The sequence below is a fragment of the Cinclus cinclus genome, chromosome 15, assembly GCF_963662255.1.
Source record: "Cinclus cinclus chromosome 15, bCinCin1.1, whole genome shotgun sequence".
Classification (NCBI taxonomy): Eukaryota; Metazoa; Chordata; class Aves; order Passeriformes; family Cinclidae; genus Cinclus; species Cinclus cinclus.
Genome location: NC_085060.1, coordinates 11,084,686 through 11,102,800, shown reverse-complemented (window position 1 = coordinate 11,102,800; position 18,115 = coordinate 11,084,686). Strand labels below are relative to the sequence as shown.

The window sequence follows — 18,115 nt, the reverse complement described above, 5'->3', positions numbered from 1 at the left end:
TGGAAGGGGCCTTCTTATAACACTGTGGTAGAACTGGCTGCTAGAACACAACAGCACGCAGTGATCCTTTATGATCAGAGCCACAGCTGATGGCAGAGACATCAACTTCTCCATGCTCCACAAGGAATGCAAAACAAGCTTGCTTTCGTGGCAGGGCAATTTTTTGTTATGTAGCTTAATGGATTTTGGAGTCTCTTTCCTACTGCTTAGGGTTTTTGCTTTGAAAAGTGAATACGAAGATGGAAAAGGTCTCAGTTTTAAGAGGATTTTCATCCTGGTATTTGTAAGGGCTAGTGTGAGAATGAACAATCAATGCCACCAGGACTAAGAGATAAGAGTTTTAACACTTCATTTTGTCTAGGTGATGTAGTCCATCTGCAAAAATACTCTCACCACTAGAAAATGCAACTTTGTACCATGGCTTCTTTTGACTCATCTAGTGCCATTCATCTTCTGTATGAGGCAAGACAAAAATAAACTAACTTAGGCTGCTTGTCTGGAAAGTAACAGGCAAGAAATATGACAGCAAGCAAACCTAACTGCTCATTTTCTGGTGGTTATTATGTCTGGCTAGAACCTATACCCACCACCCAAGCCTCTTGAGTAGGTCCTTACAAATAGACATGGTTCTGGCAAGTTACTGATAATAATTCCTAACCAAAATACAGCCTAACACTTGGGCCAAAGGGAAATGAGCATCTCTGTGAATGAGCATCTCTCATTCACACCAATAAAACAACGTGTAAGACAGCTACAAAGATAATGCACCATCATCACTATACAACAGTATGGAAATGTCATGGGAACAAGATCACAGTGAACAGAAAATGAAACAAACATGGAAAAGTTTAACATTACATTCACTAGAAGAACAGATCTTTAGGAGAAAAAGGGACCACAATGACAAATTAATGCAGGCCAAACTGAAATCATAACTCATGCCTAAAAAAAAAAGGGAAGAAAAATATTTTCTTGAAATGAAAGTTAAAGACTTTCAAAACTGAACAAAGATTAAACTTAAAGTTAGGCTTGAAATAGCATGGACCAGATCTCTTGCAGAAAACTAACATTTTTAGCTTGGTCCAAAATGAATTTTTGCAATTTCTGTTTCACTCAACATTTCCCACTCCTTCTCGGGTTCCACTTGACTTTAAGTTATTCTTTCTGAGCTTTAATTCTGCTAGGCAGAATATATACATTTTTGCTTATGTTAAAGACCTATGTTATCACAGAATAAAGTGCAAATTCCTGGAAAGGAAATGAGAAAAGACTGTGAAAAGTAACTTGAGGAGAAAACACTGTGCCAAGGAATATTCTATACAGGACGCTCATTAAAAAACTAAAACCAGGGAAATACAACAGCTTTCAGATGTCTTTAACAAATATGTCCCTAAAAATCCCTGAGGGATCACAAAGAAATCATTAGATCATAATTTTTATTAGTTTACAGAAAACCAGTTTCCCTCGTGACACAGCAATTTCTGCTTTTATTGCTTCTAGACTCCAGTCTCTGTGTGACAACTGAGGCTGCAATTCTTCTTACTGTAACTCCCATAAACACACCTCAAGTGATAAAACTGAAGCTAATTCTCAATTTTCTAGCAAAATGTCCACTGAAGCCTCCCCATTTCTCTCCACTCTACTGTAATAACCTGCAATTATTTGTTTAAAGTAGTTCTCAAGAATCTCCTTTGAGAGTAATGTTGCAGAACTGAGCAAAAATGCATTCCCTCCCCACCTTCAGTAATGACTGTAGGTTAAATACAGCAATTAAGTGAAGTTCTACCATTTGACCTCCAGAGTGGTATGAATCATGACAATCAAAATATTACAAAGTGGTCCACAGTAGAACTTCTCATTATTGATACAATGAACTCATTGTTCTTAAGCAAACATTTTAAATAGCATCCATTATTCATGTAGAGTACGAAAGATTACCTATCTGGGATTTAGAAAAAAAGAGCACATTTGAATAACAAAAAATGGCAGACTTTTTCATCTTCTGTAAGAATGGTTCTGTACAAGTTCTTATCCCAGTGTTACAATTCTCTTGTTTGAAATGGACACGTAAATAAATTATTTTTAAACACTTTAGGTCAAATCTTCACCTGTGCAAATCTGCATAGCTGCACTTCAAAGAAATGCAAAGAATGGCTTTTGCTATGCTCTAAGGCATATGCTGATTTTTACACAACAGAGCTGACTTGGTTACATCCAGTAGCAGCCTGAATTCCCTGCAGTAAAAGTTTTAATGTTAAAAACATTTTTACAAAACCCAGCTTTTGAGTCAGAGGGAGGTCACTGAAGTCATAGAGACACTATCTTCAGAAAAATGCAAATTAGTATCTCATAAAGCAAGAAGATATCTGTGCAAAAGAAATAGCACATAAAACTTAAGAACAAATAACATAATTTCTCACATTATCTTTTTATCCATAATTTTCATAGGAGACCAAATAAAATGTTATGAGGATGCAGCTGGCATCTAAAATTCACTATAAGACAGACAATGATGTGTTTACATTGCCTACTGCAGCCAGTTTTTGAAGAAGGTCAACCCAGAGATTACCTAAATTAAATCTAAATTGCAATGGTCTACAGCTGCTTACAATCAGTATGTTATATTATTAATGAAAGCTCAGTGTAGTTCTAAACACTTCAATATTTTGAAGTCACTGTTTTTATTTATGTCTCCAGATGTGTAGTTTCACAATAATTGGTTAAAATAATGAAAATTACTACTATATAATTGAGAATTCATAATCAAATAGCCAAGCTGAATACTTTCTTATAAGGAAATGATGCTTTAATGCAGAGATATTACTATATGGTCACCTCAAAAGGGAAGCATTGTTTGGTCTTACATGTTTTGAATGCTGAGCACAGTTATTCTCTCCTCTGATTTGGAGCGTGAGGAAAACATGAAAACCAAATGGATCACTATTAACTGTCTGCCACTCACATCCATTTTGTTTTCTTTGTAAAGTGGAGCTAAGTGTTTCCAGATATGATAACTACCATAGTAACTTCATTAAAACAATATAGATGCATACAATTTTCACTTACATCAACATATCTAAAACCAGACAAATAAGCAATGAGACAATGCTGCAGAGTGCTTCAGGGTGCCCAAGTCTATGTTAAGATGTGGAAAATAAGTCTGCTTTTTCAGCACACTTTTTTTCTTACTGAAACAGGACAACTACAACATTGTGATAAGCGTGTTCCAAGAGTTTTTCTTCAAACTGTCTCCATGATGTGGAATATCTCTTAAAGCACCATGGACACTTGTGCAACAGAGACAGTTCATTGTAAGGCTTTTTAAAATAGCATAGCATGAAACTCAAACTGTCAGTGCATAAATTACTGCTGCCTTGAGGCTGCAATTACTTATGCATCCCTGTATTCCCCCTCAAACACCTCCCCTTTCAAAGGGAAGTTCAGCTCTCCACTCCCACCCCCACCTCTCCATCTCTTTGTGGCAACCATTACAAAGCCATTAAAAATCCACAGAACTGTGTAACAAACGTCAGGAAAAAAAACCCCAGGAGGCTTTGGGGCTTTACTTTCAAGAAGTCTCTGCAAAAATGATACTGCAATGATTATATGTTTATATAATTCATTATTATTTGTCTACAGTCAAGCATAATTTGATTTTATTCCTTTAATAAAATCTTGATCTAATTTGAGATTATCACTGTCAGTTCATGGACAAACCCAACTGATCGATAATGCCAGCACTACTGAGCAATAGGCAATTCTATCCACAGAGCAATTACTGACACCAGTGTAGTCAGCTGAAAGGCCTGATCTTGCTCAGACAAACAATGTCAGGAGACTGACTTCTTTGTTTTTCATATCCCTACTTTTGTTTATTTTTTTCTTTTTCATTCCCCTTGAAGAAGAATAAAACCTAATCTTGCTAATAAAAGATGTGCTGAACTACACCAACTGTAGACTGGGGAAAAAAGACACTAAGAACTAAGATTGCAGCAAATAGCAATCTTTGATCTAGAAACACTTACAGTGTCTTCAGTCATAGCAGCAGATCATGAGAGAAACCAGTCTATGATGGTGTTATGTGTGTATAATGCTGGCAAAATAAATAAATTGCACGGAAAGGACTTCATACTTTAGATCTGACTTAAACTCATCGAATTAAATTTTTGATGAATTAATAATGCACATAGACTGAGGTCAATGTAGTACATGACTGGCATTTTGTAAAAATGAGTAACAATTATGGATTCTTTGAAATATTTTAAATGGCTCAGCAGGACATAATGGAACTGAAAATTACATTCAATAGAGAAAATATATAGTTTATATCACACCTCCATCCAACATTTTAGTTTATATGATGCATTCATCCATTAGAACCACACATACCTCTTCATTAACTACTCCACTCTAGTTGAAGGCACCCAAGAGTTTTAACAAATGCTTTTCCATGTTAATTCTGATACTACATCATTATTTTTATATCACCAAGGGGATTATAGTATGAATTTACAAAGCCATATATAGCTATGCAAATTACAGTATTATGTCCTCAAAGTGACCAGCATGAAACACTTTTGCTAAAAAAGACACCTGAAGGTATCTCCATTATTTGCCATGTTTATTTAATGTTTTCAGAGTGTCTAAAATATTCTAAGGTACCCTCAGAAAATCTTTAATGACCACTGTCATGCACTTTCTTCTCTGGAAAAGTCCTCTTAACTATGAGATCTAGACAGCTTAAGAACAGCTCAGAACCACTGTTTAGACTGCTTTGTATACCACGCCACAAGAATGGGAAAGGAGCAAAAGGGCTTTTCACTGAACAGCCTTTCATTAGGCTAAGACAGAATAAGCCAGAAGTGTCTTTTACTTTGCAAAGGGGAAAGAGGCCTCAGTTAAATGCTCACAGCACATAGGTGCTGATTAAAAAATGCCACAACTGAACAAAGCAATTTGGATGTCTACTAGGGCAGGAGGGTTCAATGCACTGTGAAGAGGTATCCTGCTCCTTTATAACCCATTCCCAAGTACAAGTTGGGCAGATTATCAAAATTAATTACTGCTCTTCTGAACATGAATATAGACTGGAGAAATAATTAATAATTTCATAAAAAACAGAAGGAATGTTACAAAGATATTAGCACTTAATGCAAATAAGAGTAGTCTTCTTACACCTATTGTGTGCACAGCCTTGACAATTCACTGCATGTAATTATTACTACTGACAAAAATACTCCCTAAGCGAACAACACCTCAGAAGCTCTTAAGAAACCTTACCAACCTCTTCTTGTATGTGCTAACCTTTCCAGACTGCTGCTATGTGCCAGCACAGCTCTGGGATGCTCACAGCTTCCCAAGCACTCTCAGCTCCAGCACCAGTCACTGTGCTGGGACACCAGACTGACCTGAGCTGTGTTTCCAGTAGGCACAGCTGTGCCTTATGAAATACTGCACTTTCAGGTTTGTGGCAGCAGCCCACACTGCTCACTGAGCTACTACCTTGGCAAAAGCACCTCACTTCGGCTCTATCCCATTCAGCTGGAAGGGGCACAGATGTACTTTATGTGCAAATCCAGACTCCAGGGCTAACCTGCATCATGGAGAGATGCCTGAGGAGTCTGGCCCTAAGTACTGGAGGAGAAACACTTCAGCATTAAAGGGGATACTTTGCTGCTATAAAAGATGACAACTCTGTTCGGTGTTAACAAACTGAAGAGGGGTCCTGGATAATGCTGTTAAGCTGTGCTAATCGTTGACTGCTGATTTGTTTCCTTGGGCTGCTGACAACCAAGGTAAGTCAGAAATACTTATAAGTGAAAAGCAACAGTCTGTGAACACGATGAGCTCAGGCTGAGGAGGAATAAAACCTCAGGTCACCTTTCCCTCCCGATGATTCTTTGCATCATGAATCAAAGCAAAAGAGGTGGTCAGGAAAAGCTATGCATCTAGAGTTGAAGAATTGAATAATTACTTGTTACTGAGTATAAAATTAATGTCAGGAACTTTAAACCTTTTTTCTTTAGAGATTAATACTTAATCACTTTATGAAGCTATTTTTCATCCCACAGTACTACCATATCTTAAAAACCTCCAGAAATGCAGGCTCATAGTGCTGTCCTACTCTGAATTGCAATAAGGAGAATTTAAAAAAAAAATAAAGAAGAAGAAGAAGAAGAAGAAGAAGAAGAAGAAGAAGAAGAAGAAGAAGAAGAAGAAGGTCTGATATTAAATGTCTCAAGAGAAACCAGAGGAAAATCTACCTGTGAGAGAAAAATCCTTTAATAACTCCTTAACCTAAATACAATATGAGGTCATTTTACCTGCTAGCTGAGTGGGTTTGTCACAAATGCACTCACATTTATTCTCCTTCTGCAAAGCACTTAAGTAATCTTTACACTTACTGAAACAGCTGATATTTTTTGGAAAGAAAAATGCATGTGGTAAAACTAGTTTGGTAAATCCTCTGAAGCCTGAAATAAACGACATCTGAATTGGCAAAGTGTCACAGATGAAAGACACAACTGAAGACATAATCAATGGATTTGTTAATATAAACTCCATGGCAAACATCTTTAAATAACTACCTTAAATACAAAACATCTAAATAATCCATTGTTACTTTCTTCAAATGCTCAAATATTTTTTCTAGGTGAAAAGGGAAATTGATGGTAAAATTTAAGGGAATTCTTGTGCAGGAGCATGAAAAGCTTCTTTTCATTAGTAATGATGGTCATTGCAGGTCCATGATTTCCAGCATAACATTCTGCACATCTCTTAAGTCAAAGCTCACATTGCTTTCAACTCAACAAAGATATTTCCATACATGCAAGCAGACAAAGACCAGGTTGTTAACCTGCTGATCAGTACATCAAATCTTCCATCTGAAAAATGGGACTGGAACCCCCCCATACTAGCATTCTTTCATTGCTCTTTGAGACCATTGAATGAAAACCACTTGAAAAGCACAGAGGCTTTAACAAAGCTAAATTCCTACACACCATTTACCCAGCATGGTATAGTTCTGTATCAAAAGAAATTCAAACTGCATATGAAGTCTGTCTTTTAGCAGTGAGAAAAGAATATGCATATCATTGCTCAGCTGAGAAGCTGTTTTGGAGCATCTGAGGCCACTCTATGGAAGGAGAAGCTTTTGTTTGCTAAATCATGGAGACATTCCGTTTTACTCATTTATTTCTCAAACACTGGAGAAATCTCCTTTTTGTTTGGTGTTTTTTCTACTTCAAACTATTACAGTCATTCTATTATACTACAACAGCCTGTGCTCATTCCACTGAAATTCTTCACCTGGTGAATGGTTCATTTGCCTGGGCTGAAAACCATCTTCTCACCACCACATCAAATTTAAAGAAGTGTGTAGTCTCTCACAGTGTATGCTGGGAACCTGTTCCCTTGTTGTGAATTAGAAACAGCTCTTCTTCCATAAATACCACAGGCCACCAGTAGCAGCTGTCACTAAGGCTAAGACAGACTGATTTCCAGGTGAAGAAGGATGCACAGGAAGAGCAAACACATAGTCAAGATCCAGTGAAGGATGATGACATTTACAAACTTGTAAGAATACTAACATGCTAAGTAACTGCCACCTTAATTTCACTAAGGAACAAGGTGTCAAAACTCCCTCCTTTTGAAAACTTGGGACAACCAGAACATGCTCCTCCACTGAAGTACTCAAGTTCACATACTAATGCAATATTACAGATCTCTTTCAGGTACATACTTGAAAATCACTTCATCTTGATTTTGTATTAAATAGTGCTGCTTTCTTCAGTCCCACTGAGAGTATCAACTCCCTTATACAGATTTTAAGTCAGCAAGGGAGTTTACTTCCATGGACAGCATCAGCCCAAGTTCCCAGGCGAAGCCAGCCTGGGTAGCATGGCTTCTTCTTGAAGCATCCATATGCCAAAGATACCAAAGACTTCCAGCTTTTAAAGCTGTACTGCATACACTGACGCAAAATAATAAACTCAAGAAAAATAACTTCCAGACACCAAGATCTGCTGGGTGAGATGGGCTAAATAAATAGCTTTGATAAAAATTTACCCACAGTCTTTTGCATACAGGTTTTCTTTTCTACAGACTTCCTTTCTAGTCTAAAAAGTCTTATCTCCTTCCCAGGATCCACAAATTCCACCTTGTCTCCTCTGGTTCCAAGCAAAGCCTGTCCATCACCTCTAAGGCTTGGCTTTGTGTCAAGTCCTAGCCTTTGCCTCAGAGCAAACGGTCCAACAATGCTTCTCACTTACCTTTTCAGCCCCTCCCCCCTCCACCTCCACTTGGAAACTGTTGAAACTTTAGCTTTGTTTCAGGAAATCTGGAAAAGTGAGATTCTGACCGTTTAAACCTTGTTGTCGCGGACATAAAATCAACTGAGAACAAAAGCATTTGCCACTTGACTTACTTGTGCACACAATGAAAATGAAATGTTATGCCTCTGCCAAAAGTTGATAAAACGTGAATATTTATGAAAATATAAATGTTTAAAAGCATGCATTTGTCCAACTCAGTTTATAAATACAATGATTTTCAGGCTTATCTCTGCAAGGTGTTGTTGAGTACCAATGCTGCTGGTTTTCCTGTTTACTACAAAAAATATTCAGGGCCTCAGCTCATGATCCTGAGGGTTGTGGCTGCTTTCATTAGGACCACAAGGATGGACACATCCTGCTTTAGACTTCCAGACATCATTTATCCTGAACCTGCCCATTCCTACTCTGTATCCAGAATGTTCTGACTCAGGTTTATGACCTGATTTCACATAAGGTCAACACAGATTCTGACACTTCCTCAACCACAACTGGATCCACACTCAGTGTGAATGTGAGTATGAGGATACCATGATACCCTTTTCTTTATGAATGGGCTGAAACACTTCCTTATTTTCTGAGGCTCCATGGAGCAAGACACGAATGTATTGTGCACGTGCAGTTACTGCTCTTGTTGGAAAACACTGCTGACAGCAGCGTGTGTTCCAACAGCTTCAAGGGATGCTCAGGCATTGGGCCCGGGCATCTCAACACCAAACTGAGACCACTGTGTGTACACAACTGCTGTAATGAGGCACAAAGCTGCCGTACACAATACCCCATGAACGCTGTGCTGTTGGTCTTAAGCTGCATCTTGCCAGCATGATACATCTCGTGCTGGATGACTTTCAAAGTTGATTCATTCCTCTTGTTCATAAGCTAGAAAAATGGTTTAAGTGATTACCAGGGGTAAGCTAAACAAATAGCAGCTAACAGGAAAGATCAGTAGAAAAATGCTTAAGGATCTCAGTCCACCTAAAAACTGGCCAACATCCATTCTTCCGCACAGGGTCTCAACATTTGTTTGGGCAAGGATGAGTGAAAAGACTTTCTTCTGTATCTGTGTACCACAGAGACCAAGATAAAAGTAGCTGGTATGAGGCTTCAGAGATTTCAGAAGAAATATATGGAAAGTGATCATCAAAAGCTAGATTTAACTGCTCAGACTCAGATTATTCCTGAACACATTCAGGCAGTAAAATCAAACAGTAAATTAATCCTGAAATATTTCAGTTAAGGTCCTGGCTTTTTTCCTGAATAGAGCTTTGGTTCATACATTATACTGTTGAAAGCAATGAAACAACGTGCCCTAAATATAAGTATGTCAAAGTTTACCTCCTTGTGAGGTTAAATTATTTATATTTTATACAGGCATCTCTAAGCAATATCTATGACTTTCAACCCTATATAAATATAAATTCTAGGTATTATAATATGGCAAAACCACTCATACCCAAAAGGCCGATAGTGAAAGATACAGATAATTTTCCTATTGAGTGTAAGTAAATGAAGATTGTTCTTTAAATCTAAATAATGGATATTCTATCACAAGGATCTTCACACTGTGTGCGTTCTCTGTTGTAGCAGAGCATGAAAACCTGAAACTACCCCACATCCTTTCAAGCAAAGCCATGCAAAAGATACCACATTTTGTGGACGAGCTGCCAGTTGTTTTTGATCTTGAAGAAAATTTGTGCATGGCAGTTACTGGGGGACATTAAGTCATAGAATGTCAGCTGGTCTTGTGACATGGGAGGACCAGATCAAATCTTGTCAGGATTTGACTCCCAACTGTGCATTTCCCACTATATAAAGTGGGAAATGAGAATGAGACCACTTATCTACATAGCTACCTAAATGCCAGCAAATGATACTGTCTTCATGTCACTCTCATGATCCTGGACTGCTCCCAAAACACTTCCGCAAAGAGCCAAAAAACTCAGAAGAATCAAAGTTCACAGTAACCCTCCCTTTTTTTGGTCACTTTTGGTATTTTATAGGCTCCCAAACAAGCTTTGTATGTTGCTTCATTCTTCAGCATAGACTGACATTTACAGAAGAAAATGTCAAAATTTTAAAACCCTTCATAGTTTTGAAAGTGTAAGCAAAACTCAATGTATCAACCTCACAGGTGCAACTGAGATTAATTACGCAGGTATAAACATACTAACAAACAAGAATTACAATTTTAAAATGGACCAAGACCATGTTTAATTCTGAGGAAAAAAAAAAAAGTTATATTCTACATAAGAGCAACTTTCAGTGCAACTCTCACTTAATTAAAAAAAAATAAAAATCCATCAATTTCATTTTGTGGAAGCTATAATGAGCCTGGTTTTACATACCACTTCTTTTATCAGCTCCAATCTCTCGTTCTCCAGGGAAAGCAGTACTGAAGTGTCTTGTGTGATATAACTAACCTCATTTTGTAAAAGCAGAACTCAACAGAGTTGTTCTTTGTCTTCAGCAGAAGCAGGGAATCAGACCTCCTTGGCTTGTATGAACCCATTTTAAGGCAATTTGATGCCTTACACATGATCACTGAAAAACTTCCAGTTATAACTTTTTTTCCTCCCCACTCTTTTCACCTGACATTACTTTATGCAACAGAGTACCAGGAGGTTTTATATTTAGAAGAAATAGGACTGGTCATATTTTCTGAACTTATATTTTGAGATATTTTGAGGCCTTCTCTGTCTTTACTTATCCATTACATTCAGGTCAAATGTTTGTCTTTTGGTAGCAGTAAGGATTGAAGATGTAGTTGCTTTTAAAGCAGGTATTTTCAACTCTCCTTAGCCAAATAACCTGGGGCATTAGATTAACACCTCCCTGCCTCAGCCTTCATCTAGCCACTGCTAGCCAATAAAAAAAAATTACCCAACAATACCATATTTATTAAGGCTTTTTTTTTACTTTAGGTCTTGCTAGACACCTACTGATAGGCTAAACCAAAACCAAATTACTTCAGATTTAGTGAGGGGTTTGGTTATAATGCCACAAAAAATAGAGATGTCTCTATACCTCTGTCCAGACTGAGCTGCCATTGAGTAGGAAGGTATTACACAAACACAGCTGGCTTTCCTGTCTTGTGATGACTCCTATCACCTGAAGATGAAGACTTGGTGCAAATCACAGAAATCACTTGGTGTGGTTTTGTTTAAATGATCTGCCTGACATAAATCAGTCTTTGTACACAGTAGGTATGACAAATCAAAATAATTTAGGAAAAATGCCTGTGTTGGATGGAAAGTGAACAATCTGCACAAAACTGTGTTTCTCTGGCAAAAATAAACCAAAATGTTACTTAACATTATGAAAATTTAAATAATAGCTTCAATGTTGCAGTTCACCATACCATTTTTATAATTAAGAAGTATTTCATACTTTCAAGTAACAATAAGATAATCGTGAAACCCAGAAGTTTGCCTCTGCACACATTCACACCTGTGTTACTTCAGTTCTCTGAATTCAGTGGAACAACCTCTGATTTAAAGTAAAGCAAGAGAAGAAACAGACTCGAAGACTGAAAGTGAACCTGAGGGTTTTGAAGAAACATAAGCCTCAGCATGAGATACAAAAGGTGACTTTCCTGACAAGTGCTACCCAAATTCTTAATAGCTTTCTGTACATAACCTCACCTCATTTCATCTCATCCTGACATAATCTTAATTAGTCTTGGTCCTACTGCCTATTGAGGCAGTTAGCACCATACAATTAATCAGATATTTCGCACGCACCACAGCAACCAACAGTGTCAACATACTGGTGTGAGTTAATACAAACAGAAATCAACCCTGCCTTTCCCTTTCACTTGAACTAAAAGCATGTGGCATGGAGTGAACATATGATTATTTCTTCTACACACCACTTAATGTCCCTTCTTCCCTTAGCAGCCATTTCCTAAGGCATCATTGCTCTCTGCAAAGCATGTTTTGGGTTTTTACCTGTTGGTACTAGAAGAGAAATGTGATTTGGTATTTCTCTTAAAGTTCTGTTTCTTCATAGAAGAATAAGTTTATCAACTGAAATTAACAATGATAAGACATAATTCTTGCTGGTGAAGTTAATGAATGTCACCTTTCTTTTTCCTGTGTGCTTAGCAGTTTTTAAGAAACTGAATTTTACACCTTCACATAAATATACATTTGAGAGCATGATCTGCAGTAGTCATCTCATAGCAACAGAAAATACTATTTTACACTTAAGAATGTAAGTATATACAATGTACACAGTAACACAACTGATTAAAAGCTTTACCACCTATCTGTGTAACTATACATCCTAATTTTATTCTGTTGTTTGAGATTTATCTTTTGTCTTCATTGCAGGAGCCAAACATCACAGTATTGTACATAATATCACTGAGGAGAAAACCATACGATTACACGACTAGATGGCACAGAACAAAAAGAAAACAATTTTACAAAGCTGCATTTTCCTAAGCTTAAGCCAAAAGAGTTCAATAAAACCACAAGAAGGTTTACTCAGTTTTGTATGCCATGTGTAATATGCTGTGGTATTATTAGTATATGCAATTTTTAATACAAGGTGATGTTGCACTTTAGCAGAATATGGTAAAGCTACTTGCAACATAAATTTAGTCCATAAATAATATTGAACAAAAGAAAGAGTAGTATAATATTTAGTGATTCCTCAGGTCCTCAGTGAGATTATTATATTCCTAGAACAGAACTATTTAAATGATAGTTTATCTCAGGAACTGACAATTAACTGCTCAACACATTCTCTCTACAGTGTTTGTGCCCCAAAGCAGTTAAGTATCTAAGACAGGAATTACTGAAGATTGGGACAGCTCTACTGATTGCATTTCTTAGCAAAAGAACATGTACAGTCTATTCACTATCTGACACAAGCAGTCACTCCCCATTACTACTGTCTAAGCTTTTGGGGGGTTTTTTGGTATTTGAAAGCCTATCAAAAGAAATCGGTGATCTTACTGGAATTGCCAAATGTTTCAGGTGCTGTCATACATGATTACCACTCCTCAAACAAAGGAATCTAACCTCCATTTCTCAGTGCCTCAGCACCTGCATCTCTCCTATAGTAAACTTCTTAATTTATCATAATACTAGAACTCGATAGGATGGCTACCAAGTTTCTATTAAACAAACTAAAAGAGCAGAAAGTGAGGCTAATAAACTGTTATTTTTTCCCATTTTAGCAAATAGTAGATATGTTACCAAACAGCAGCAACTAGGAAGAACAGATAAGGTGTTGCAAGTTTATCCCAAACAATTTAAAGCCCATCATCAAGCTACCTATAGGTATTGATGTTTCTTCATCCTAAAGACACAGCTGTTCTTTATCTTCTTGCTCTGTGTTACATTCTATAATCCTACAGTGACCTTAACTGTCATCTCATTCAGATTTGTCACTCTGACAGTCAGAATGGCTGACATAACACAGGGCCAGTGCAACATCACTGTGAGATGCTGAAGGTTCACAACAGGATTTTGGTTAGTCATTGTAAGATTATGAGTAAAGTGTTCCAAAGGGATTAGCCATCATAACAAGATCAGACTGTCTACCTAAAGATTGTACACACTGAGAACTGCAACTAAATGCAGGTTTGAGGCTGCAGGTCTCCCCTCCTCCTGATTCCCATTATTATCTCGCTTAGTCTGATAGTCATGTCATCTAGACAAGTTCTAGTGAAACTTACTGTTTTGGATAATTTTTCCAGTCTAAAGTGCCAAATTTTTGAATGACTGATGAAACTCTTTCCAAAGCAAACTTTATTAGCCCTAATCATAATAAGTTTCATCAGTCCTGGAACTAATGGCATTTTACTTCATCACATACTACAAGTTCATTGTATTTGACCACATCAAATAAGCCTTTCTTACTCAGACCAATCACTTATTCACAGGAGCTTTCATTTCAAAGTGGACTAAACCAGAAAAACAGATGTATGGATAGTAATTTTACAAGATTTAGGAAGCAATGGAATTCTACTTAATCTCACAGCTAGTGTTTTTCAGTGCTGGAAACATTTAACTCCTCCAAATTACTCAGAAAATTTGAAACTCCTGACATTCACCTAAATTAGACTGAAAATTAGTTTTTTTCAATATATGATTTTTTTAGGTTTTAGTTGGGCTCTTAGTTGTGTGACACTACTATTCTTCAGCGTGAAAAGCACACCCACTGAAGACAATATGAAGACAATTCCTTAACAATATGCAGTAGCCTAAGGAAATTTTGTCATGGGAGCCAGGAACAGAATCTAAGCTTCTTTGTCTCTATTGAGATCCCTTTGATCTGAAAAACTTCTTGAAGTTGAAAATCATGAAGCTGGTAAGAAGGGCAGTAGCACATCTATTTGACACAAAAAATGTTACCCAGGTGAAATCTGTAACAGAGTAAATTCAGCAAATGCAGTAAATTCAATACACTCAGAGCAGGTGGCAGCTTAAAAATTCCTCACAGAAAATGGTTTCTGATGTCTAGATCTCTTTTTGACAGTATTTACTACATTTTCTGCTTATTAGTAGTTAGCAATTGGATTAAGTGTGAAAACACTGTTTTTGATATGTTTCTACTTAGTTAAACATAACTCTGGCATTCTTGGCATGTATGTCAATTTGTCTCTGGAATGTGAGCTATCTAGAGCATCTTTTCTCCAGCTGAGCACAGCCGAGTCACATTGCTCCTGTTGTTGGATTAGTTTTGGCTTATTTAGGCAAGAACCTTCTTTTTTTTTCCTTTCCCCACCTTTTTTTCTGGACTACAGCAGAGATCTTACATAATATATGCTTAGACCATTATTAATGATTAAACATCTCCAGAGAATATCTTAGCATGGATTGTCGTTGTCCAGTGACAGGAGAAATATGCATTTATATAAAGTGGTGTGGGATTTGCAATGTCATGCACAGTAGAAGGTCCTGTTTATCACCCTATTTCATAGTGTTGACCTAATTTATTTTGCAAGGACATAAACACCCTGGCAAGTGTGGAGTCTGCAGTTCCGTGGAAACCAGGCACACCAAATTGAATACTTACACTGCTAACACTATTCTCAGACAAGTTCTTTAGAAATTATCAGTAACATGAAGATGCCTCCTTGTTATTTATCCATTATTTTAGTTTCTTCAGAACAAGCTTGTTTTCTAGAACCATCAGAGTGTTCTACCTAAATTCAGAAGAAAACTGGGCTGCACGTACTGATGCTGGTAGTATTCAGAGTAAGCCGTGAAACACAAAAATATTTAAAATGATAGTGCTTACCCCGTTCTGTGTCATAGAGGTACACAAACTTTTCCCACTTATAGTAAGTCAAGAGACTCAAGATGGCTCCTTTTAACGCTGGCCGCATCTGGATGACGAACTGCACATCTGCATCTGTTGGGAAGCTTGGTGTGATGAAGGACGTGTGAAGGGCTCCACAGAACGATGTCAGGGTGTTCATTGACATCTGGTCATAGAATCCAAAGATGGCATAAACTCCTCTGGAAAACTGTGAACAGACTAAGAAAGACAGACAAGGGTGTTAAAATCTGAAACATAATGAATACAATCAAACTTTCAAACTATGTTTGAGGTAAGCCCTCTAACCATTCCTGAAATTATTCTGTATGATGCAGCAGATGGAGTGAATTAACGAGATAATATATACTAATTTCAGTGTAGCAATAAATTGAACCAACTTCGTAGCACTTAAACTGGCCTGAACACATTTCCTTTTGGTTGTGTTTTGTCCTGGGTTGCTACAATCTACTGATCTCCCTTTATTCTTTAAAAATTAACATGAGATTATATTACCTGTCTGTAAGATACCTTTCCTTCCTTTAGTAGCACCTTGAGAGCTCTGTGAGGAGCTACATGACAAATGTCCAGCCTACCTAAAAGTCAGAATGTTAAGGTGTATTTTTTCCTGGCATCCAAACTTGATTCAGATCTGATTCAAAGAAATCTAGATGTTTTATTCCTTTATAATCCACAACTCTGAAATCTCTGTGTGGTCTTTTTCAGTAAGAAATTATGGTGGCTTCTTAACAGACTGTCAAAATCTTTTAGAAGCAATAAAGTCTTGACTTATTATATAACAACACAAATGAGGAGCACATATTGTTGTTTCATGGAACTAAAGCTGATATCCCTTAAGCTTAAGGCCCTTAGTCATTAACCATTCTGCTGTGCTGAGGAGCTCATCTTGTACCAGAAAAAAAAAATAATCAAAATACAGACAAAGATGATTTTCTTCACATGCACTTATCTAGGAAAACATTATTTCCCATCCTTTATAGAGACTGAACAATGACCATTTTGGACAAAAATGAAAATATTTCAATTTGTAAACACAGCCAGTTTCATGGGCATCGCACGACAAATAATTTCTTTGTTGTTCAGCTCTGTAGGAAAAGCACAAAATTCTTGTGGCCCTGGGCTCTTTCCATGGAAAGATTCTGCATCACAGAGAATGAGGGAGCCTGATCTGTGAGGTGCTGGGGCTCTGGATTATAAAAGGACTGTACAACTGCAATACAATATAGCACAGCAGCACTTCTAGTCATACCACTGCTGAACAGGGATGAGCAAGGCCAATTTGAAATAAAAAAAGGTTTCCCAGAAAAATGTTAATTCGTTAACAATTAACAATTTCACTTCTCAAAAACTGGATTTAACAACAATTTACAACCAGCCCTGTTGTCACGGAGTGATTTCATGGTGATACTCTATTCCTTAATCATCTGCTTTATGCCCAGAAATGGCTGCTCTAGATTTACTATGAACCAGGGGCTGGAGCCTGGGAACCCCAGTGGGGAATCCAGGGGGCTCAAAGTCTGGGGTGTGCGGACACCATGGACCAGGATTGACATTGTTCCTGTTGTTGTTGGATTAGTTGTTGCTTCATCGGGCAGAAGCTTTTTTTTTTTTTTTTTTGTTCCTCTTTTTTGGCTCCCCACCCTTTTCTCTGGACTCCAGCAGAGATCCTTCAGGTTTTTTTTGGTGGTAGTTTTGTTGGTTTGGTTTGGGTTTTTTCTTTGGGGGTAGCGGGATGGGGGCTGTGGTTTTTTGTTGTTGCTGTGCTGGTTTGGGGGTTTTTTGGGATGTTTATTTTGAGTGTTTTTTTCCCCCCTTGAATTGTTTCAGCTTGTTTTTTCTTTTTCTTTTTTTTCCCTGTCCACTCTAGGAAGCCTGTGGGGGTTGTGCCCCAGGAGAGATCAAGGCAGCAAAAGAAAGGACACCAAAACCCACCAGGTTTGCCTGGTGTGAGGAGGAGATCAAGGGCAGGAAGGTTCCCACCTGTTCTACTCCTCTGCCTCCCCTTTCCTGAGACAAAGGGGCAGCCACCACCTCAGACCTGGTGGAGGTGTGGGTCAAGGCCTTGAAATTTCAATATTGAGCATTTATTCAGTCCTTTTCTGTGCCTTACATACAGCCTTTTATTGGTCAATAAACATTTTGGGGTTTTTTTCACTTTCACCCACTGGTATTCATTTCTCTCACTGGTAAACTCCCTTCTCTTTAGAGGAAATGCTAATTCCAGGGCATTTTCTTCTAAAATTTGTCACTAAACCAAGACATCCATTAAACACTTTTGCAAAAATGCTGCATATTTTTGCAAAAAGCAAAGTAATTACCAGTAAGGAAGACATGGCTTCTACGCCAAAATGTACAGCGTCGAAATGCTGTAATACCATCTACTTCTGAAATACTGTCACATTTTCCACCATAACTGATACCATTCAGGATCACTAAAAACTGTTAAAGTAATTTGAAAAAGGATTCTCCACAATATCAGCTCATTGACACAG

The 18,115-nt window shown here is 37.6% G+C and overlaps 1 protein-coding gene across 2 annotated transcripts in view; it reads right to left on the bottom strand.

Moving 5' to 3' along the window:
* GRIA3 (glutamate ionotropic receptor AMPA type subunit 3) overlaps nucleotides 1-18,115 on the bottom strand; it is a 141,407-nt gene that overhangs the window by 92,128 nt on the left and 31,164 nt on the right. For both annotated transcript variants that reach the window (XM_062503089.1, XM_062503088.1), the window contains exon 3: nucleotides 15,585-15,824. In XM_062503089.1, the coding sequence (XP_062359073.1) occupies nucleotides 15,585-15,824 (240 nt within the window). The remainder of the gene's footprint in view (nucleotides 1-15,584; nucleotides 15,825-18,115) is intronic.